The sequence below is a fragment of the Carassius gibelio genome, chromosome B2, assembly GCF_023724105.1.
Source record: "Carassius gibelio isolate Cgi1373 ecotype wild population from Czech Republic chromosome B2, carGib1.2-hapl.c, whole genome shotgun sequence".
NCBI classification, from domain to species: domain Eukaryota; kingdom Metazoa; phylum Chordata; class Actinopteri; order Cypriniformes; family Cyprinidae; genus Carassius; species Carassius gibelio.
In genome coordinates this window covers 20,859,432-20,882,986 of record NC_068397.1, presented here as the reverse complement: position 1 = coordinate 20,882,986, position 23,555 = coordinate 20,859,432, and the positions used below count along the sequence as shown (strand labels likewise).

Genomic DNA, 23,555 nt, shown 5'->3' with positions numbered 1-23,555 from the left:
TCTTGAACATGCATAGATGCCAGTAATTTCCCTTCTCTCCTCGTTCATAGAAATCTGAAGTACTAATGTACAAAATGAGAATGTGTTTTGAGGAAAATAACCTCATCATTCCATATGACATTTTTAGGAAGGGCTAAATAGTTCATAAATTTGAACATAAAGTCATAAATGCCAGAACAAGGCAGAAAAGGGGAGAAAAGTTCAAATTGTAAATGTGTTGTAAATAATGAGATCTCCAGCTGAATGTGGGCAAGAAGAAGATATAAAGATAAGGAAAAGATAGAGACAAGCAGAGAAATTCGACTAAAGAGTAGAAGGCAAAAGGGAGAAAGGGAGTGAGAAAATCTCATAAAAGCACTGCTGCATATGCCTACATTGTATGTGGGAATAGGACGGCAGGTTATGATCAGATACAGAATTAACTGCTATGGTTTTACATTAGCATACCACAACCCTGATCTCAGCCCCTCTAGGTTTAGGTTTGGAATATACATGTATATATTAAATGCTCGTTTTTGTTGTCACATAATGATAGCATATGTGAGGCAGATCTCATTCATGGAGTGATGTTCAGATGGAAGAATGTAAAATAAAATAAATTATTTATTATTTAATTATTTATTTATTAAATAATTAAATATTGAGCTCATTCAGTCAAGGATTTCAAGGCTTTCTAACTTTTTGAAGCATTATATTATATTTTCTGTTATTACATAAGATGCAAATTCATCTTTTTTAAAAAGTAAGTGTAGTTATTTACAGAATGAAGCAGAAATTATATTATTTAATGGGGTCATATGAAGTTGCTAAAAAGTACATTATTTTGTGTATATGGTGTAAAGAAATGTGTTTATGCTGTTTAAGGTAAAAAAAAAAAAAAAAAACACACACATCATTTTCCACATACTGTACATTATTGTTTTTCCTCTATACCCCGCCTTTCTAAAACACATTGAATTTTACAAAGCTCAACAGTCTGAAAAGCGAGGTGTGCTCTGATTGGCCAGCTATCCAGTGTGATGTGATTGGCTGAATACCTCAAGCGTGTTACAGAAATTTTACGCCCCTCACCATACTGTGATGCCGTGTCCCAGTGTGACAAGACAAAACCAAGAAAACCCAATCCAAACAAAGCATTTGTTGCATTCAGTGGGGACAGAATTACTGATAATAATAACTTATACTGTTTATACGTTGCGTTGCATAGTGCTGCGTAAACATAAAACCATGTCTGCATTTGTGATCAGAGAAACAGAAAACAACAAGCGCAACTCTACACTGCTCAAAACTCGTGTCTGAATAGTCAGTGGCAATTTCTTTAAATAGGAAAACATACTTACAGGCTGCGACTCGGAACAGCCGGCATTGTAGGCTATTCTCCCATTTCCGGAAATAGGGATGCATAAAATGCGTCGCACAAACACAAATATTTGGGTTGAACTGTTTTGGAACACTGTTGTTAATATAGCTTAACCGCTGATTTCTAGTTATTTCCACTTTTGGAAGACCAAACAAAGTATTTTCCCATTCGCAATGAAACACACAGCGTCTCTACGACATGGGGGCTGCAGCAGCTACAATACTACAGCAAGAATCAAAATTATGCCTTTTTTCTTTGCATAAACATTTGGGCGGCATTATGCGAATCTTCCCACACAGTGATGTAGACGTGGGGGCATGTTTAAATGAGGCGTTTTCGGAGGGCATGGGGGTGTCTTAACTTTTGAATATACTTTGGGTTTGAGATTTTAGTTTTTGTAACTTTAGGGATCTTATCTATTCACAAACTGCTTGTAACACTCCAAAGAGAAAGAAAAACTTGAAATCGCATCATATGACCCCTTTAATAGTATCCTATTCAGTAACAAGAGCTATTTCAATTAGTATTGCATTATAAATACACATTATCCTTATGAAAAATACCCAGGATGGCTTGAAGAACATAGATAAACCATATACTGTTGCATTCGTGTGCTGATTCTCTTCACGTTTCATCAATCAACCATTCCCATCCGCACGCTAATCAGCCACAGTGATAGTTGGATGCTTTTGGCCATATAAGGGATTTGCTGGAAAATCTCACTTTTGGACTTTGTGTACACCCTCAATTAAATTCAATTCAGTTCAGTACTTGCTTAACTGGCATGACAGTTGTTAAAATATATTGCCATTACCACAGCATAGTGTTTACATAGAATCTAGAGATATGTACAGTGATGTATTTAATAAATAATAATGATAATAATAACAAAATCATAATAAATGCATGTATATACATTAAACAAAAAATATAGTAAATCAACATTTTAGAATTCTATAAACAGTTTAAAATTCATTGTGCTGTGTGGGCATGTGTGTGTTAGTGGACGCATCACTGATTTGTTGACTACTCCCTCTTTTTGTGACAGGCATGTATCTTGCTGCTATTAAGATACAATCTCTCTTTTTTTTTACTTAACTAAAAAGTGTTTGCCATATATTTATGTAATTTTTTTAAATGAATGTGTTCAGTGGAAATGTTTTCATTAAATAGGTTTAACATGCACTCATTAATCATTAATAGTTTTATATAGCCAACATCACATTAGCAGACAACATGATTGTGCACTTCCAGACCTCCCTGATAATTGTAATGCAATTAAGTTGTGCCTGGTCACTGTAAGCTTTTCCTCTGCTGTCAGAATCAAACAGAGACACATGCTTAGACAAAATGACATGGGAAAAAAGAAGAACGAGGGAGTCTGAGCTAAAACTGAGCTTAACTGACAGTCTGAGCCAATGCTAATGTTATCTCTGTGATTTAGTCTTGTGTGTGAGCCTCTGGGCTCAGCGCTCATGGGATCATTGCACATTGTAATGCCCTGTGACACCAATGGAACTCTTTCTCCAAGGCCTTACAATTGGTGCACGTTTCCTCAGTGTTGTGCAAATGTCTTCATTTCTCTCAGTTTCTGAGGGATTCTAATGTCTTTTTAAGTGGCCCGAATGCATTTCTGGATAACTCATATTTGATAATTCCCCTAATGTAATGCTGTTTCTAGCTTGTACAACATTTTGCAATGGAAGGTGTTGGGAAATTCTGTTGAGAGTTTTTCAACTGAACTGTCTGTGCTGAAGACAAATTGTGTTGTCCTTATTTCAAGTAGTGATCAATCACCAGTGCACAATGATTGCTTAAGTTTTAATAAAACCATACTTTGTTGCTGGTATATAGTTACAGTAGGTGACATGTACTCATGCCATATGATTAACGTTACTGCGTCTGCTGTTTTTCTTCCTATAACACCCACAATGAGTCGCTCAATAACTCACACATTCATATTATGAACCATCTCATGTACTCTCATCACACTATTTTTGAAGCTCATAACAGCTCAATATAATTCATTCACCTTCACCAAGGTTCCACAGTAATAATAACCATAATAACTTTTCTCACTCTCCTTCTGTTTTTCAGATGAATTCAAGGCCTTTCTCAAGAAATTGCCAGCAGATCATTTTTTAAACACCTCTGCTGTCTTAAAGTTCTGGACGTCAGATCTGGTCCTGCAGAGACGTTATGGTCTGCTGGAGGCGAGCACTAAAGTGGTGCTGGGAAAAGCCATCAAGATAGTGCGCAAACTCTTCGCTCTCAGCAAGCGCTGTCCTACACAGCCAAAGATCAGCCTACCTAGAGAAAGGTACGAGGCCATACAATCTTTTTTTTTTTTTTTTTCATTGCAAAACATTTAAGATAGTATGTATAATGTGAGTTTCAATTAAATGTATAGTTCTTTTTTGTTAGTTTTTTTTTTTTTCTGCCGGCCAACAGAAAGGGCATGTTATACAAGTAATTTTATTTATGTATGCATGGCATTAAGTATGCGTCAAAAGTTGTGAAGTGAGTAGGAAGTTAATGGAGAGCCCATGGAGTTGGAGCATTTATTTAAGTGACTTGCCTATCGCTAAATTGAATGAAAGAGAATAAAAAGAATGCACCGTCTCATCACATGCTTCCCAAAAGCTTTTAAAGACTAACTTCCTCTACTGCTTAAGAACAATTTGCATTTGTCAAAGAACGGGCCATCAGCACTCGATAAATATTCGTATCAGTCAGCAAGAGGAAATTAATGGCTCATTTACCACAAAGAAAATAAGGCCGATGTCAAGTCTTCACTGAACAATTTTAACATGTTAGTGAACAATTTTTCATGTCAGCGAAGCTCAGAATTCTTTCTTGTCTGTAATTATCACCTTCTTCCTTGCAGGACTCTGGGTTTTTGGCTCAACAAAGCCCAGTCTCTGTTGTACTGCAGTGAGCATGGTGTGTACGGCACCTTCTCTGAGGAAATGCAGGGCTGCATCTGCGCCGCTGAGCAGCGCACTGTCTGCCAGGGCAACGTGCCATGTAAGGTGGGTGAGGGGACCCTCTGCTCGTCCTGCGCCCCAGACAACATCACCCGCTGTGGCACATGCCTCCCAGGCAGCATCCTCCATATGGGATTCTGTCGTCCCAATATTGCCAACTCTTTGGACCACTACGTCAACTTTGACTTTGACATGCCGGACGCAGAAATGCGTTACCTCCTCCAAAGGCTCGACAGCCGCATGGAGGTCCACGCCATCTACATCAGCAACGACGTGCGTCTGGGCAGCTGGTTCAATCCGGCATGGAGAAAGCGCATGCTGCTCACTCTCAAGAGCAACAAGAACAAGTCCAACCTCATCCACATGCTGATGGGAATTTCTTTCCAGATCTGTTCCACCAAGAACAGCACGCTGGAACCCGTGCCTGCTATCTATGTCAACCCCTTCGGGGGCAGCCACTCCGAGAGCTGGTTCATGCCCATCAACCAGCAGGACTTCCCAGACTGGGAAAGAACTAAATTGGATGCTTCACTCCAGTGCTATAACTGGACCCTCGCTCTTGGTAGCAAGTGGAAGTCCTTCTTTGAAACGGTGCACATTTACCTGCGCAGTCGCATAATCACAGATGATCCCACCGCCAACGAGACGCTTTTTTATGAGCCACTGGACCTGGATGACCACTCGGCCAACCTGGGCTACATGAAAATCAATAGCCTGAAGGTCTTTGGCTACAGCATGCACTTTGATCCAGAGGGGATCAAGGACCTGATCCTGCAGTTGGACTACCCATACACGCAGGGTTCGCAGGATGCGGCCTTCCTGATGCTTCTGGAAATGAGGGACCGCATTAACCGGCTCTCTCCTCCGGGAGCCCAGCAACTGGACCTCTTCTCCTGCCTGCTGAGGCACAGACTAAAGCTTACGTCCAGCGAGGTGGTGCGCATACGAGAAGCGCTACAGAATTTCAACGCCAAGCTCCCCAACTCCACCGAGCCAGAACTCAGCCAGCTGTGCAGCTAGCTCAAATGAGCCTCTGTTGCTCATTTTTGCCTGCCTGTGAGAATGTATTTGTAAATGTAATGAGAGAGGAAGGGAAAAGAAACATATTGTCAGTGTGCGTGTAAATGTTTGTGGATGAGATTGTCTTTGAATCCTCTTACCTTGGGCAGCAATTGTAAGAAGCTAAATTTTTGATTGTGACTGATACAGGAGAGTACCTTAAAAGCTGTATGTTCCAGGAATAGTCCCTTGCTGGGAAAAGCTTGTTGGATCTAGCCTACAGTCAAACTACTTAGTGTCTTTGAGAAAAGGTTCCTTTTGAGACAAAGGAGATTTTAAATAAGTGGACTGCCTCTACATGATTCATGAAAAAGAACATTTTAAGTGAGAATACACAGCTATGATTTCTTAACACATATGCGCTGAAGTTGTAGTTATTCTTGGTGATGTCATTGTTGAAGACGAATCCAGAGAATCGATCTATTCCGGTGTAAAGTGTCGGAGCACAGTGGTCCAATGGTAATAACAATCAGCAAAGAATCAGATCCGTGCTTTTCTATTTTATCTGGAGTCGCAAATCCTGTATTGTGAGATCTGTATATCTGTATTTAATGTGGGACTGAATTGACAGAATGTTGAATAGAAATTCATTTGTGTTCAGAGATATTGCTAAACCAAAAGGTAAACATGAAAGCAAATTGATTTTTTTTTTTAATGTTCACTGAAATCTCTTTTGAGAAGGCAACCTTAAGGTTGCAGTACATATTAACAATATTGTTTTGAACAGGTTTGTGGGCTGCTTTGTAAATACTCCTCATCTCATTTAAGACGTGAAAAGCGCCACATTGCTTCTTGGATATATACAGATAAACACCAACATTTGTAATTTTTTGAAAGTGCAAAATCAAAAAAAAAAAAAAAAAAAAAAAAAAAACATACACTTCAACACAAAACAATTGCCTTACAAAGTGAAGTCTCTGTTCTGATATCAAAGCACACCTGGCTGTATGTCTCTCTCTTTAAGAAAGAAAAAAAATTATTTCTTTTTTCCATTAATATTAAATTCTGAGTTCAATTACAGTGACTTCTTTTTTTTCTAATTGAAGTATTATATGAGGAGTGCATTACATGTCATCTATGTGCAAATACAGAGTAACATTTGCATCACCTGGTTCAATAGCTTTGTTTTCCACAACATGTCCCTGCTTTTCTATTAGACATATGATGATGTGAAGATGCATAACTGTAATACATGAATTAATTTAGTATCTCTACATCTAGAGGCAGTTATTTCCACTCAGCATTTAATAACCATACATGTACTGCTTAAGTGTTCTTGATTAAGTTACTTGGGTTGTAGCATTTGTCAGCACAAACAACCACAGAATTACAGCCTTTGACAACACAGAGCATTTATCACTGCTTTTTATATAAAACTGGAATGTGTGGAAATGTCTGTGAAAATTGCGTATATGCATCAACATAAAAAAAAAGATCAGTTTTCTGTCAAGATAAGATGGATCGCTCAATATATGGGGAGCAACTTTTACAGTGCTACATAAAAAAAAAAAAAAGCGAATAAAAAAGTGCAATTTATGCAGTTGTCATGGAGAGCTCTAGGACTTTCACATCGTCTGTCACGATATATCTGTGACTCAGCTGTGAAGGGGGAAATATTCTCTCTAAATTCAGAAGATGGAAATCACAGGGAGTCTGTAAATATGAATTGTTTATCTTAATGTCTAAGACAGGAATCAGTTTTCACCCTTCAACAAATTGTCAAGACAGTGAAGGGCGTTTTATCAATCACAACAGCCCTATGTAAACTGGCATAGCCTCGTTCTTGAGAAACAGAGTCAAAAGATTTCTGTATTTTATGATTTATAACTAAACCACCTGACATTAAAATGTAGTTTTGGTAACACTTTATAATAACTTTCATAAATTTTACTTATAAACTATATTTACATAAATACTCTATACTACCGTCCAAAGGTTTGGGATTGGTACGTTTTTTTTAAAGAAATATTTCAATATTTTTGTGTCTCATGCTTTAACTCGTTTCTATTTTAATATACTTGATCAATTTTAAAATGTCATTTATTCCTGTGATGGCAAAGTTAAATTTTCCGCAGCCATTACTCCAGTCTTCTGTGTCAAACTATATTTCAGAAAAAAATATATTGTTATTATTAATGTTGAAAACCATTGTGCTGCTTCATATTTTTGTGGAAACTGTGATATATATTTTTTTCTGGGATTCATGTGCATTTATTTTAAATAGAAATCTTTTGTGACATCATAAATGTCTTAAATGCCGCTGTCAACTTAAAAGGCCATTGCTGAAAAAAAAAATTGTTTATTCAAAAAAGAAAAAAGAAAAAAAGAACTCTTACCGACCCCAAACTTCTGAACTACAGTGTATATTAAAGTTATGAATATTACTTTTGTATGTAGAAAGTAATGTATTAACAAGTGATCTTTAGGCATTATTGAAGCATAATATACGGTTCAAAAATGGATTATATAAAAAGATGTGAAAGTTATTAAATAGTGTCACCTATTTATCTGATGGACATATGAGATATGTATCATCTTTTTAGTTTGTTTATTTTTTATCCCCCAATCTAATATACTTCTGATTAAAATCGCTCTAGCCATCATAGTCTCCTTCTTGTTTATGTGCACAGTTGACTGAGAAAGCTATTACATTTTTCTGTGCAAAGGCATGAGATGAAAATTCATCATTCACCGAGGCTCTGACCATATACTCAGATTGTGCAGTACCTATTGTAATACACTCTCATGTCAAAGTGAACATGCTAATGTCTAGTCCAGCCATTTTTGGAAGTCTAGTTTGAACAATTTAAGCTTTCTTTTAGCAGATTTCATGTTAACTTCCACCAAATATCTACAACTGTACTCTGTATTACGTTTGAGGCATTTACCTTCAACACAGGCCAGGCAGCTCTCAGATTCTTTACTGTAACAGTTACAAGCAGCTTTGTTTTCATTTCTTTGGGAATTCACCAAGGGTTTTGTTCTGATATTGCTTCTCAGATAGACAAGATTATGCTTTTCTAGAAACATGTCAAATGTGACCTACTTTCAGGCTTTTTCTGCACGCTGTTTCAGTGACTTAAAAATAAAATGTGAGGTTTTTCAGATTCCAGGGAAGGGTTTGAAAACCAGTCCTCATTAGCATAGTTTGAAAAAAGGAATTCCTCTAATGTGCACAGTAATGCTGCGGCAAGAAAAAAAAAAAAATATTATATATATATATATATATATATATATATATATATATATATATATATATATATATATATATATATATTTGTAGTGAAATCATTTCATTAATTAATTTCAGCCTGTAGTAATTTGCTGAGCATGCTCTGAAACAAAATGGCATGTTGTCAAGCGAATCCAGCTCCTGGAGTTTGAGGTATCCGTTGGCATCATACTAGTCACTGAGTCAACTTACACATCAGGACTCCCAGAGAACTTCAGAAAGGAATGACATTTCAGCTCTGTTTTTAAACTTGATTTCTGTGTTGCAGATAGCCAGACATACAAAACTGTATATCTTTATGAGAAGAGCATTCCTGACAGCGTTACCATTCTGTAAACATCAAGTGACTGAAATTGTATCTCTGTATCTTTCATAAACAGCCTGTACATCCACCATTTTTTTTTAAATAATATTCAAATGACATTTAATCTCAGAGGGTTCCGTCCAGGTTCCTGCCTTCAGCCTCCATGCTTTGCCATAGTGCAACATATGCTCTTTTTTTTTTTCCAGTGTTCAGAACCAAAGTGCTGAATGTAAATAGTCTGATTGCATCCATTTCTATGAGAGACAATATAGCTCAGTTACGAGCGTGAGGTGCCAGTTTGAAATAATGCAGAGGGGATTCTGTATGTGGAGTATGATTCTGTACAGAGTCAGATATGGGCGCTGTGGTCGTGAAAAGAAACATTATCTTTATACTCTTAAGATCATTTTATCTCTCTCTCTCAATGTTTTAACAAGATGTAAATGTTCTTATATGAATTAATAAAAGGATGAAACAATCCTTTCCCCCCATGGTGTCTGAATAAATGCTTTACTGGGTAAGTGTTATCTCCTTTTTACCATGAAGAGCATATTCTTTGATCTGTTCTACAGCAACAGACGACCATTCAAAGATTAAATTTAGCCATTGTTTTCCATGGTACTAATCATTTACTTTCATGGAGACATTAATTTGTAGGCTAATTTCTAATAGGTTTTTAGAACAGTAGTTTTCTATTTAAAATAAACAAGGTCTGTAGTTCATATGGTTGTCCGTTATTTGGAATTCAACTGAGCATATATTCAATTTGTAAATTTTAATTTGAATTGATTTAATGTATATTACGAAACATATGCTCATAAAAAATAAATAAATAAATAAATACTTGCCTTTTTGTACAATTTTGCAGAACTCCATATAAACCAAACAACTGTTTCACAATTCACGGCATATTACAGTTGAAATGACCACTAGAGACAGTAAAACACCAACAACTTTTATTCATTTTCATACAAATTATGATTACAGCGGCAGATTATCGTCTAATAAAGACTTATTTTAATGCAGTTCCTTGCACAATACACATCATGACACTTTTACTATAGTGCCTTGTTTGTAAATGTTTACATTTTGCTGTTTGCAACACATAATCAGCAGTATATATGTATGGTAGGGCTGCACAATTATGACAAAAATCATAATTGTCGATTATTCCCTTACAATTGTAATTGCGATTATTAATTACTGTTAGCACAATTTGCTCTGAATGATGTTCATATTATTGTTTGATGCAATTGCATGCCGTATTTTTATTTGAAAATAAACAAGCTGAAAACATGCCTCAAATGTCAACTATATATGGGATTGGTTTCTTCTTTCAATTATAAAAAGTTAAAATATGAATGGTATTATAATGTTATACTAAAACTAGAATTAAAATAATGGGCAAAAATGCATCTTAAGCATGTTGAATAACATAAGTGGCCCTTGAACAATTACGTAATTGTGGCGTCCATAATTGTAATCGCGATTAGAAATTCGATTAATTGTGCAGCCCTAATGCATGGCTATTCTTAAATGGTAAACTTGCTCAATAGCACATCTGGTACAACATTGCACTTTCAATGCAGAACACTCAAGAATGAGTCCTGTGAAATATGATTCACAATAAATAAATAAAAAACTCAAATACTTGGTATGGTTAGTGAATGTGTTTTCATCTCATACTTGCTTTTGTTAATGTTATGGGTTAAGGTTAATGTAGGTGGAGAATTACTTTAAAATGTGAAAATGTGAACCTTTTAGGGCCACTCACTGGACATTCATTTCTGAATTCTGATGTACAACAAACTACAAAAGAAAAAGTTACCAGATTCACATTCACGTGTTTCGAATGCATTTTGGCACCTTTCCTTTTGAAATTGTGAAGCAATGTAATATCATTCTGCAGAAATGTCACACAAGGCATGTTTTTCAATGAGCCTGGATTGATATAACAGTAGTAAACAGGAAGCAGAAACATTAGAAATTCCCAGTGCAAATCCTCAAAGACAATGATAATTCTCTTTCAGGTTTTAGGACTATAAACTGAAAAGGTTTATTAAATACAAGGGGACAGAACTGCTGTTGCTGTATGTTTATGAAAGAGGCCATTCTGACCTTAGTGACTCATTCCTACCGACTCCATATGTCCCTGCTGGAACAGCAATCCTGTGAGGAAACAGGAAGATAAGCGAGTCAGGGAGTTCAAAATATAATCTGACTTCAACACACCACACCGCAGAGCAAATAAATTCTTCCTGATTCTCCTCCAGCGTACGTTTGAGGATTCAAAGGCAGATAAAGAGACACCACAAACAGGTTTAGCACAACTGAGAACAGAAAGAACGTTAACAAGACAGGTTTCCATGGGCACTAAGGGTGGATACACCGGCCTAGTTTATTTGTTCCATCTAAAATGGGGGTTTTAAAGAAATGAAAAGGTCAACGCTGGTAGAGGAACAGAAGGAATTGGCACGCCAGCCTCTTCAGCTTCAGCAGAGATGTGCGAATCGATAAGATGGTTGGGGGCTGACAGAATGACAGCCACCGAGAGTCCTGAAGGACATCCTGTGAGGGAGAAGAGAAGAGTAGAGGAGAAGAGAATCTGACAGGCCACTTTAATGAATAGTAATTATTTTTCAAAGGAAACCGCTCTGTGGGTTGTAACAGTGAAATCCGTTTCCCACCCGAGGAATGAAGATGTGATTTGTTACTCAGGCCAACAGCAGGTTTAAAGAAGCAGAATCCTGACACAGAGGGTTAAAGTCCAGAGCAATGAGTCATTTTGAAGAAAGTCGATTTCATTGTGACTGACACTCTAAAATTTCAGAATTTTCTAATAGATTTTGTAATTAACTGTCTTTATACATTAAAGACACAGTCCATCCAAAAATGAAAACTGTCTTCATTCACGTTAAACCTATATTGTATGTAATTAAATATGCATTTAATATGACTACATTATTATTATTATAAAAAATGACAAAATTGTATATTGTAAAAAATACTATTGTACTGTAAAATAAAAATCAGTACAATAATAATATGTTTATATATTATTTTTGTTGTTGTACAGAACAAAAGTAAAATTATTAAGTAAATACTGAAATTCATATTTATGGTCATCTTGATTTTATATTGCTTTTATTTGGGTGAAAAACTACAGGAGATGTTAAAGAATCTGGGCCTGGTTCCCCGATAACGCTCACTCTTAGCGCACTAAGAAGACCCCGTAAGATATATCTTACCAAAGTTGTTTATGTTCCTAAGTTTGTTCCCCAAAGTGTCCCTTAGGAAGCTTCTTAACTCGCTGCCTCTTACGTCCAACGTTACAAGAGCGATGCGAAGTGAGGGTGCTGAATTAGTTGGCATCGATTGCTCAGGAATCGATTTTACACTTCACGCGAAGGTGCAATAGAGCATTAAGAAAGACAACACGTTCTATGCAAATGAAACATTCCTCAAATTATTACAGTAACATTTATTTTAACATAGTTTAAGTTATCAGTACAATATAGACTATAAATTAAATGATCAAATGGTCAGTAATATGTTCACACGATATGTTGTGACGGTTAGACGAACATCATCCACCCTCCTTATCCCGTTTTGTGTGACTTGTGCCGCTACTTGACATGGGTTTAACGACTTATAAAAATTATATAATACACATGATAAAGTACTTTACAATCAGAATTGATTGGCAAGCAGCTGCAGTTAATTCTGTTTAATGCGGTATTGATTGCAATTGGTTTATGTTTTCAATAAAAAGCAACCTATCTACAATGAACAGAGAGAGAGAGAGTTAGACACAAAATATGCTGGGGAAGCAACGTAAAAAAGGGCACCAAGCCTCTTGTCAGAGGAACTTGAAGTTTTGCTGGACCTTGCCACCAGGTCAGATATCACAACCCTATGGTCCACTATAACCTGCACGTTTATGGCTGCGTATCCCTTTATAATTAGCCTACGCCTAATCAATCACTGATGGATTGGCGATAGTGATAAGTGTGCCATCCACCAGGATGTAATCCCCGGCATGGCGCAGAAGGGCGTTGGTGACAGTGTACTCTCTGTAGCAAAAAAAAAAAAAAAAAGCGCTGCAAGCAGCTGGACTTCAGGGCTTAAAGCAAAGTTCCGCCACGTTAGCCTGGCCAGCGCAGGTCTGAGATGGTCCAGCAGCTCCATAATGAGCTGTCTTGGGAGGCAATTTTTTTTTAATATAGCCACGTCAGAAAAAAAGTCAAAAGAGCGTACTGTAAGTTTTGCCGAATTAAAAATTTACATGGACTAAATGGCTCCACGTCCGGCTCTGTCTTTGTTTCAATACAAGGACACGTTGGATCGCTGCTATGGTCGCTTACTGGACACCACCATGCTTACCCATTTATAGATCTTAGCCATTTAGAGCAAAATTGTTTGCCAGATTTTAATTATCAAAAGTGATTGTCAATTCGCTTTAATTACATTACGAAAAAGCCTAGGCTAATTACCACCATATTAGTTCTGATACCACATAAAGTCAACTTCATAAATAGGCCTGTATCCATTGCAAACATAATTTATTATGAGTCTAAAATGTCCATAACATAAAATCATTGTTGAGCCACAACATTGTCAACATACCATAGTTTGACTTGTACTGCGCTGCGCTGATTTCTATAGACTGCTGTACAGTAGCGTCTTGAGCTCAAACAACGCTAAGAGAGAGCTTACGAATGGTCCAGACCAACCTTACGAAAGTGTGACTTACAGAAGATATACTCAGCGTACGAACGTGTCGGGAATCGTGCAATAAGGTTAAGAGAGAGGTTAAGGAATAGGTTAAGAACTACTTAGTGATAAGAACGTTTTGGGGAACCGGGCCCTGGGTGGTTTACAAACAATTCTCCTCAAAGTCATACAAGTTTGGAGGGACTTGAAGGTGTTCAAAGGAAGACTGACCTTTTTATTTTACAGTGAACTGTACATTTAATGAACTAAGCTGTCCTGGTATTATAATTAAGGTTCTCCTAATTTGTCTCCTATTACTTGATAACAAAAGTTATGCAAGATCTACTAGGAGACAATGCTGTAAAACAAAAAAAACTGTCTAATGTAATCCTAAGGCCAGCAGAAAGCACCCGAACTGTGGATCCCCTCCCAAAAATAATGAAATAAAGGGTCTTTTTTTTGCAAGAGTCTTTCTTGATCTTCTTCTTTTGTGCTCCAGGCTATGTGCAGCTGAGAAAGTGAGTAACTCCTTAATGGCCCTGGCTCATTTGAAGCTGTGCAGAAAGACAGCGAAAGCAGCATTGGGGGAAACTCTCATGTGTGTCTGGCCTTGAAATATGTTGTCTTTCACACATTCAAGTGTTTAATGATGGTATAGAAAACAGAATAATTGCATTTACTGGTGTACTGGATGCTACATTGTTTATTGGATGTCTGGTTTGTAATTCACGGTGTAGAGGAAGTAGTGATCTAAAGTTCGTTTTGAATTACATTTTCTCACCATAAATTGATTTGGGATTCTCTTATCTTCTATGCATTACATGTACAAATACTGCATTTTTATATATAAAATATATTTATAAAGGTACAGAGAATTACACTGTAATCTACAGAATCTACACTTGATCTATACTATAGTTTGGCTGTTTTATTGTTATCGCACACAAGCAACAGAATGCTAAACAACAGCCAGCAGCAAAGTTTATGAAGACTTTTAAATCTAAATCCTCAGGGTGAACTAAAAGTAAACTTGCTGTGCTCTGTATGTCACTGATAAGCATGACACAACATCTAGAAGTACAATAGCGATCATGCTCAGGTGTACACCTGCAATGCTTTTGCATACTTTGAATATACTGTTTCTTCCAACATGGGGAAGGGATGTTTTCAACTTAAATACAGCTGCAATAAACAGAAAATGATTGTGCATTATATGTTTGAAAACTCTAACTCTAGTTTAACAATAGCTAGGCAGTGCTTGACAAATAAATTAAAGAAGAAAGAACTATCAAAACAAAGTATGTGTAATGTTGCTCCTAAATACTGTTTTTCAATGCATGATGGTACATCAACCAAAAATATGACTCTTGATCATACTCTTGATTTCCTTCATTAAAAACAAATGTAATATATAGCAAATCAAATAATAATAATAAATATGTTTTTATATTATACATTATATATTTGTGATGCGTAAATTCACATGTAACATTAATGAAATGTATTTATTCACATGCACCAGAATTTTGTAATATTTTTAGACTGAAAGGTACAGAATATTAATATTAGCCAATTACGGATAATGTGAAAAAATATTTTCAACAGCCAGAATTTCAATATTGGTGCAGTCAGTCCTGCGCACATAGCTGGTCCCATCAACATTTAAAGTAACACAATTCAGATTTTTATTATTATTATTAATTATAAGTAGATCAAGAACCAAACATTAACATATTACTTTATTAATCCACTTATCAATACACCAAACTTAATGAGCAGCAAAGAGCAAAACTATCAATGAATAAATAAGAAAAAAATAATAAAAAGTACTAACAATAACAACAGTAATGCAATATGAATGTTGTGTATGATTAAGTAACATTCTAGATTTGCATTCAGACCAAATGAAATAAGTAAAATCCAATACTTTCTATTAAAGGACCAACTGAAACTAGGATCATAATGGTCACCATGTGGTGACAAGCAGCATATGATGAGGAAACATCCAGAAGCAGTGAAATAAAGGACATGAGCAGCAGTGTGTGAAAACAAATTCTGCTTTTGTTAGTAAGCTTCATACTGTACATGCCTGGAGAGACAGCTTGTGCTGGAGAGAAGCGCTCACCATCAAGGGCAGGGTGGCCTGTGTGTGGGTCCCAGAATGAAGCGTCCCTGAAGATGTCCAAAGACTGTCTCTCCCTCCAGAGTTGACATGAGAGGGTTCCTCTAATTCAGACTGTCAGAAGGAGAACCAAGGACACCCAAAATGAGCAGTAGGCAGCCAATCCATATCACTACTGTCAAAATCCCTGGGGAGGAAGAACAGAATCGAGCGGATCAAGTCGAGCAGAATGTAAATTCAGACGATGAGGCAGCACGTGTGTGCTGTTATATGTGATCTTGTGTGTGTGATTCAGAATCTGCTGGGAGATGACAATGGCCCAAGCACACATGGGACAATAACAAGTGATTGGACAATGCAGGTGATGGTCGATATACTGGGTTCCTAAAGAACATAGATTTATGTAGAGAAATAATATATATAGAACCGACTAATGATGTTTGGTCATTTGCTACCATTTATTACTTGATCAAACATATTCGAATGGATGGCTCTAGAATACAAATGAAATGGTGATAGTCAAAACATTAGCTTGTAAAACTTTGTCTAGTGTGAGTCACAGACTGGCACAGACTGTCTCGTTTAGCAGTGAGAGAGCCATCAGTTTATGCGAGCTGCTGGTACGGTAGAATAATTCACAGTACTGTGGAAAGCATATCGCATATGTCACACACCTGGACTCATTTAATGTGTTTTTGCCCGTGACCCAGTTTCTGTCTTTCCGTGTTTGATTAGTTCCCAGGTGTGTCCATTATCTTCCTCATGTGTTCCATGTCCCTGTTAATTTAATGATTCCATCCACCTGTGTTTCCCCAATTATCTGTTGTTCATAAGCCGTGTCCCTTCAGTTCTGTTTTGTCGGGTCTTCTCACTTGTGCTCACTTGTCCTCACTTGTGATCACTTGCTACTTACGTGTGTCTACCTTTGTGCTCCATGTTGGATATCCCCTGTGTTGGATATATTAAAAGCCTTATTCTGTTTATCCTCGACTCCGTATTCCTTCAGGCAGCGAAAATAGAAAACTGCGTGTTTTTTCCCTCTGTTTTGTTTTTGTGTTTTCAAAGTCTTTTTGTTTCATAGTGTTCTATAGATCCCCTCTATCGTCCCGAATTCCTCATCCTTCTGCTGAAGCAGGGAGGACGTTCTCTCGAGGACCATACCAGACAGTTTCTTCTTTTAGCTAATGCCACCAGCTACCCGGACGACGCGCTCTGCACCTTCTACAACACCAGCCTGAACTCCAAGTGCAGAGCGTTGTCGCCCGAAGATGGTCCTCGAGAGGATTTCGCCGCATACGTGGAGTGGACTCTGGCGAGAAATGGCTCATCTTTCACCGTCAGCCCCATAGAGGTTCTCGCCAGTCCCACTCCCGACCCAGAGACCAGCCAGCCACCAACTCGCTACACGGAGCCAGAGCCCACCGCAGCCGCAGAGCCCGAGCCATCCACTGACAGGGAACAGGATCTCGAGAGCGCGACTGACCAGGTGTGTGAGCCGGCAACACCGTGCATCGTGGGAGTCCTCGTGGAGATCGAGGGCGTGGAGGAAAGCCCTGCCCACACTCCTGCAACTGAGGGTGAGCTGTATACAGTCTCTGAAAGTTATATGGAGCAAGTTCTGGATCTGATGGACTGGTCTATGGAGGTAATCCCTAATATTCCTGTTTCTCCGCTGGTTCCGTCCAGCCCTGATTCCCCTGTATACCCTCTCAGTCTCCCACTCCTACCTCCTCCAGTCATTTTCTCTGCTCCATTTCCGCTGGTTCCGCCCAGCCCTGAGTCTTCTGTTTCTCCGCTGGTTCCGCCCAGCCCTGAATCTTCTGTTTCTCCGCTGGTTCCGCCCAGCTCTGAATCTTCTGTTTCTCCGCTGGTTCCGCCCAGCCCTGAGTTTTCTGTTTCTCCGCTGGTTCCGCCCAGCCCTGAATTTTCTGTTTCTCCGCTGGTTCCGCCCAGCCCTGAGTCTCCTGTGTCTCCGCTGGTTCCGCCCAGCCCTGAGTTTCCTGTTTCTCCGCTGGTTCCGCCCAGCTCTGAATCTTCTGTGTCTCCGCTGGTTCCGCCCAGCCCTGAGTTTTCTGTTTCTCCGCTGGTTCCGCCCAGCCCTGAATCTTCTGTGTGTCCGCTGGTTCCGCCCAGCCCTGAATCTTCTGTGTGTCCGCTGGTTCCGCCCAGCTCTGAATCTTCTGTGTGTCCGCTGGTTCCGCCCAGCTCTGAATCTTCTGTGTTTCCTGTATTCCCTCCCAGCCTCCCTCTCCCGCCTCCTCCCAAACCTGCTGGTCCCTCTACTCCTCTTTCGCTGGTTCCGTCCAGTCCTGATCCTCCTGTCCTTCCTCCCATCCTTCTCCTCTCTCCTCCTCCTAGACCAGCCAGTTCCTCGTCATCCCTGCTGGTGCCAGCCAGTCCCGCAGCTCACCCTCAGTCCGCGCCATCGGGGCGCGGTGGTTCGCCGCTGGACTGCCAGTCTCCAGCTCCGCCTTGGCGTGTTAAGGCCCTGTCTCCGCCTCCAGCCTCCGAGCCCTGGACTCCTCCTCGGTCCTTCGACCCAGCGGCTCCGCCTTGGCTCTTAGCTCCCTCGTCTCCACCGTGGCCTGTCATCCCACCTGCTCCACCGGGCTCCCTCGTCCCTCCGGCTCCACCTTGGTCAGTCGTCGACCATCCGCCGCCTCGGGACTCCACTCCTCTGGTTCCACCTCGTCACTCCATCCCTCCGGCTCTGTCAGGCTCCTCCTTCCCTCCGGTTCCACCTCCATCCTCGGTCGCTCCGGCTCCACATCGGTCTGCCAGGACCCTGCCTCCGCCTTGGTCGCCTGAGCCTTCTGCTCCACCTAGGCCCTCCGGAACCTCGACGTCCCCCTGGCTCTGCGGCTGTGCTGCTCCATCTTGGGCTCCTCACCCACCGGTGCAGTCTCCGCCTGTCGGCCCCCTGGTGTCGTCGACCCCTCCTTCACCATGGCTCCTCCCGCCGTCGACTCCACCTTGGATCTCCGTCCTGGCTGGTCTCTGGTGGACCATCTGGCTCCTCCTGCTCCTGTCTCCTCCCTGGCTCCTTCCTCCGTCTCCTCCCTGGCTCCTCCTTCTGTGGTCCCTGTCTGCTGGCCCCCTCCTGGAAGTCCGTCCTCCACCGGAACCTCCTCCCAAGTTCCCACCTACGCCCCCCCCTGTTGTTTCTACGGTGCGAGGACGCACCTACCGGGAGGGGGGAGTACTGTCACACACCTGGACTCATTTAATGTGTTTTTGCCCGTGACCCAGTTTCTGTCTTTCCGTGTTTGATTAGTTCCCAGGTGTGTCCATTATCTTCCTCATGTGTTCCATGTCCCTGTTAATTTAATGATTCCATCCACCTGTGTTTCCCCAATTATCTGTTGTTCATAAGCCGTGTCCCTTCAGTTCTGTTTTGTCGGGTCTTCTCACTTGTGCTCACTTGTCCTCACTTGTGATCACTTGCTACTTACGTGTGTCTACCTTTGTGCTCCATGTTGGATATCCCCTGTGTTGGATATATTAAAAGCCTTATTCTGTTTATCCTCGACTCCGTATTCCTTCAGGCAGCGAAAACCGTGACAGCATAATTGTGATATCTCGTAGCACTTCGCTCTGCACCATAGATAACTGTCATTACCATCAACGTTTCTCATTTCTCACACTTGCATACTTATAAAATATAACCTTCACACAGTTTTGACAAGTTGGTAGTTTTCTCCAGGCATGTGTCTGGTTTCCACAATAATCTACAATGCAGCATTGCCATCCGTAAAAACAACTTCAGCCTGCTCTGATCAGATCACAACACAACAACTTCTACACAGAGTGACAGAGTTTCCCCCACAAGATCAACAGTATTCACTCTGTTAGATTTCTCCAATAAAGCAGCGCAAAAAAAAGCAAGTCGCACATATCAAAACTTCTGCAGTTCTTAGGGTTTGCCTCCGAGTTTAGAAAATGGATCAAAGATTTGTTTGTGATATTTATCTGAAGTTTGTTTTATTTGATGTGGTCCCATTTAGGCCTACAGTAATAAAACTCTTTAAAATTCTTAAAATGAATAATAAATAAAAGATAATTGAGGTATAAAATATTTTGTAAAAAAAAAAAAACAATTTGATGATTTTCTAGATCATTAATATTTGGGAAACAGACACCAAACCCTTCTATTGGTAAACTATAGGCTTTTCTAAACTTGGCAACCGCAAGTGCACAAAGTAGGAAACATTAGAAAGTTGGTTTTGTTTAGTGGCAATCTCTTTTCAGATGTTCCAGCAAAACTTTGAAAAAGTGATCCCTATTATAAGGACAACCATTTTGTTCTCAGCGTATATTAGGGTTTATTTCGGCAAATGGTACATTGTGCCCCACAATGTGATTTTATCTGTCTGCAGCTTTTTACCCAGTAGAACATTACATTTCAAGAGTTCTCAATTATGTTTTGTTTAGGTATCAGTAAAAGAGATATAAAAAACAACACGTATAAAGCTATGAATGAATAGTGAAAAGAAGTGTAGAATCTGGATAAAAGTTTATATTGCAACCTCTGAATTTTGATTACAGATTGACATGTAAGCAAATCTAAACAGTTGTCTTCTAAAACCCATAGGACCCAGCTAATGTTTTGTCTAACATTTAAGTGTTACTACTTTTTTCAAAAGATGTAGAGAACTTTCAAATATAAGATTCACATATTTGCCTTTTGTTCTTCAACATTAAAGAAGATAATATGAAGAATGTGGGTAACTAAGCAGGTGTTGGTCTCCACTGTCTTCTACACTGTGGAAGTCAATGGGGACCAGAAACTCTATTTGTATATAGCAGAAGAAAGAAATTAATACAGATTTATAACAACATGAAAGTGAGTAAATGATGACAGAATTTTCATTTTAGTGTGTACTATCCCTTTATATCTTTTTCAGATAGTCAGAACTCTCTTGGCTGGTGCACTAACTAATGAGCAATTATTTGAGGCAATTATTTATTTTTTCACCCTTCTCCCATACAACTAGGATAGTCCGATCTCCAAGAGAAGACGGCTAGACTACAGCAAATGAGACACCCTGACCAAAATTGAGTTGCTGCTAGTGCGATGCAGCCTTAAGGTGGTGTTGATCTGTGGCTGTGATCAGAATAACAAGGCATCATGTGATTTAAAGCTTCTAGAAGTTTGCTTTATGATATTTGCTTTATGTGGGTGTGAGATCCCTGAGCTGCAAATCCCACAACGATATTCACAGAACAGGAGAAGCTGCTCTGATTGCATAAACACTGGCCAAACTGCAGAAAGCCACTGAGTAATGTTCAATATATATATATATATATATATATATATATATATATATATATATATATATGTGTGTGTGTGTGTGTGTGTGTGTGTGTGTGTGTGTGTGTGTGTGTTTGTGTGTGTTTTATTATTATTATTATTATTATCTTTTTTCACTCATCATTTTGACTCATCTGTTCACAAGCATCATTTTCTGGGTTTATTTTCCAAGTGGTTGTTTGATTATAGTGGATAGTTTTGTGCCACCCTGTTGTTTTGTGCTTTCCATGCTTTTCTCCCCAGTTAGAATTCTGCATAATGCCTCCACACAGAGCTACAAAAGGCATCTGCTCTCCCCAACTCTTCCACTAACCTGTTCTTACCTACCTCTGGCATTTGAAAGGGGGAAAATAATTAAACGTGTCCCTTTGAACTAAGTGAATAAATATGCCTGAAGTCACAGGTATTTAAGTGAGATTATTAATTAATGTGCAATTAAAGTAGTCTGGGGTCACGGTAGCAATGCCTTCGGCATGTATATGTGATCAATCATTTAATGACTCACTTGTAATTCCTGTTTTAAAGTAGACCTCTGCTCTACGAACAAACATCCTCATGTTTTAAGAAATGAAAGGCCATCAGACTGGACCCCTGAATGGCAATTAGATTCATCACATATGTAAGCACTGAAAGGGCACAGCTGCAACAACGCTGTGCACTGAATTTATGAACTTTTCAGAATGAAATGAGAATGCAGTATACAAATGTAAGTGGCCACATTATCCAAGAGAAGGGTAAGGCTAGAAAGACCTGAAACACATGCAAAGAATATGAATAATAAAAATAAAAATAAATAGCTTCAAGGGGAAGAAATTTGCCTATACTGTATATATGACGAGTTCATCCTCAAAATTTTACATATTTAAGTTTTTTCATTGTGCATTTCAATTAATCTCAATCAAACTGCGGTCGATTATTTTGATTATGTAAAAAATAACTGAAAAATACAACTAACTAACATAAAAACATGATAAGATATAAAAAACCTGATTTTTGAAAATAGTTTTTTTTTTTTTTTTGCAAATAAACTATATATATATATATATATATTTATATACATATATACATATATATTTACCGTATTCGAGGATGCCTCAGATCGTTATGCAGGCTGGGCTAAACTTGGTCATAAATTAACATGAGTGCAGGTACCAGCCTCTGCATGTTATTTCTCTTTTACTGCTTCATCTTATCATCTCTGCTCTCATTCTATTTAGTCTCTATATCAGACAGAAGTAAAAGAGATAGATGCCGTTGAATTTTTGGCTCATGTGTGAAAGTGTGAAATCCAAAAACCTCTAGAGATCAGATTAAAGATGGAAGGGAAATAAAGCTCCTGCACACTGCGACAGCTCCATGCCAATGTGGGAGGTCAGAAAGGAGGATATCTGAGAACAGAGTGATATAATAGTTTTGCGAAGAGAGTGTTGCGGTATTGCTGCCAAACTGACTCCAGGCTGTCACATCATTTAAAGGGCTCATATGATGCAATTTCAAATTTTCCTTTCTCTTTGGAGTGTTACAAGCTCTTGGTGCATAAAGACAATCTTTAAAGTTGCAAAGACTAAAGTCTCAAATCCAAAGAGATATTCTTTATAAAAGTTAAGAGTCAACCCCTCCTACCTAAAATGGCTCATTCTAACACGCCCCATGTCTAAGTCAGTATGTGGGAAGATTTGCATAACACCGCCCAGACGTTCACGCAAAGAAAGAAGGCGTAACTTTTATTTTTGCTGTTGCCATTGCTGCCATGTTGTGGATACTGGATACTGACCAATCAGCGCACACCTCACTTTTCAGAACGATGAGCTTTGTAAAAATCAATGCGTTTCAGAAGGCGGGGCATATAGCAGCAACATTATGTGGAAAATAATGTTTATTTATTTTTTGCCTTAAACCACATAAACACATTACATTACACCAAATACACCAAAAAAAAAAGCTACGTTTTTAGCAGCATTGTATTTAAGAGAAGAAAAAAAAACATCACTAAGTGAAGTCTTTTTTTATAATCAAAGCCTGGTTCAGAATGCACTGTTAAGATCAACAATGTATGATTTATGTACCATGTTTACACAAATATTTTAATATTAAAACATCAAAATAATTTGGAACAAACATTTAATGGCAAAATAATTCTTCCACAGTTTTAAATTAACAGTGTTTGCTAATCAGTCTGAAAGCAGGCTGTTTATAATACATTATTAAAAATTGCCTTTGAATTAACCTTTCAAGATGCTCTCTTAGACACAAATAGCTTAAATTAACTCAAATGGAAAGGTCATGACTGCACAGCCAGCTAGATGATAAACCCTTTTAGGGTCTGCACTGATGAAGAATGTAATTATGTGGGAGCTGTAAGCTATTGCAATTCAAGTACAGTTAGTTCTATCAAACCTCTTCCCACACAGTCTCACCTCTCACACACAAAGTGACATAGGCTTGATCCCTGTCTCACTGAAACCCA

General features: G+C 38.8%; 1 protein-coding gene across 1 annotated transcript in view; it reads left to right on the top strand.

Moving 5' to 3' along the window:
* The window catches only part of LOC127951558 (BMP/retinoic acid-inducible neural-specific protein 3-like), a 95,965-nt gene extending 88,097 nt beyond the window's left edge, over nt 1–7,868 (top strand). The window contains exons 7-8 of the mRNA XM_052549509.1: nt 3,458–3,680; nt 4,248–7,868. Coding sequence (XP_052405469.1) covers nt 3,458–3,680; nt 4,248–5,367 — 1,343 coding nt within the window. The 3' untranslated portion in view covers nt 5,368–7,868. The remainder of the gene's footprint in view (nt 1–3,457; nt 3,681–4,247) is intronic.
* Nucleotides 7,869–23,555: the final 15,687 nt, after the last annotated feature.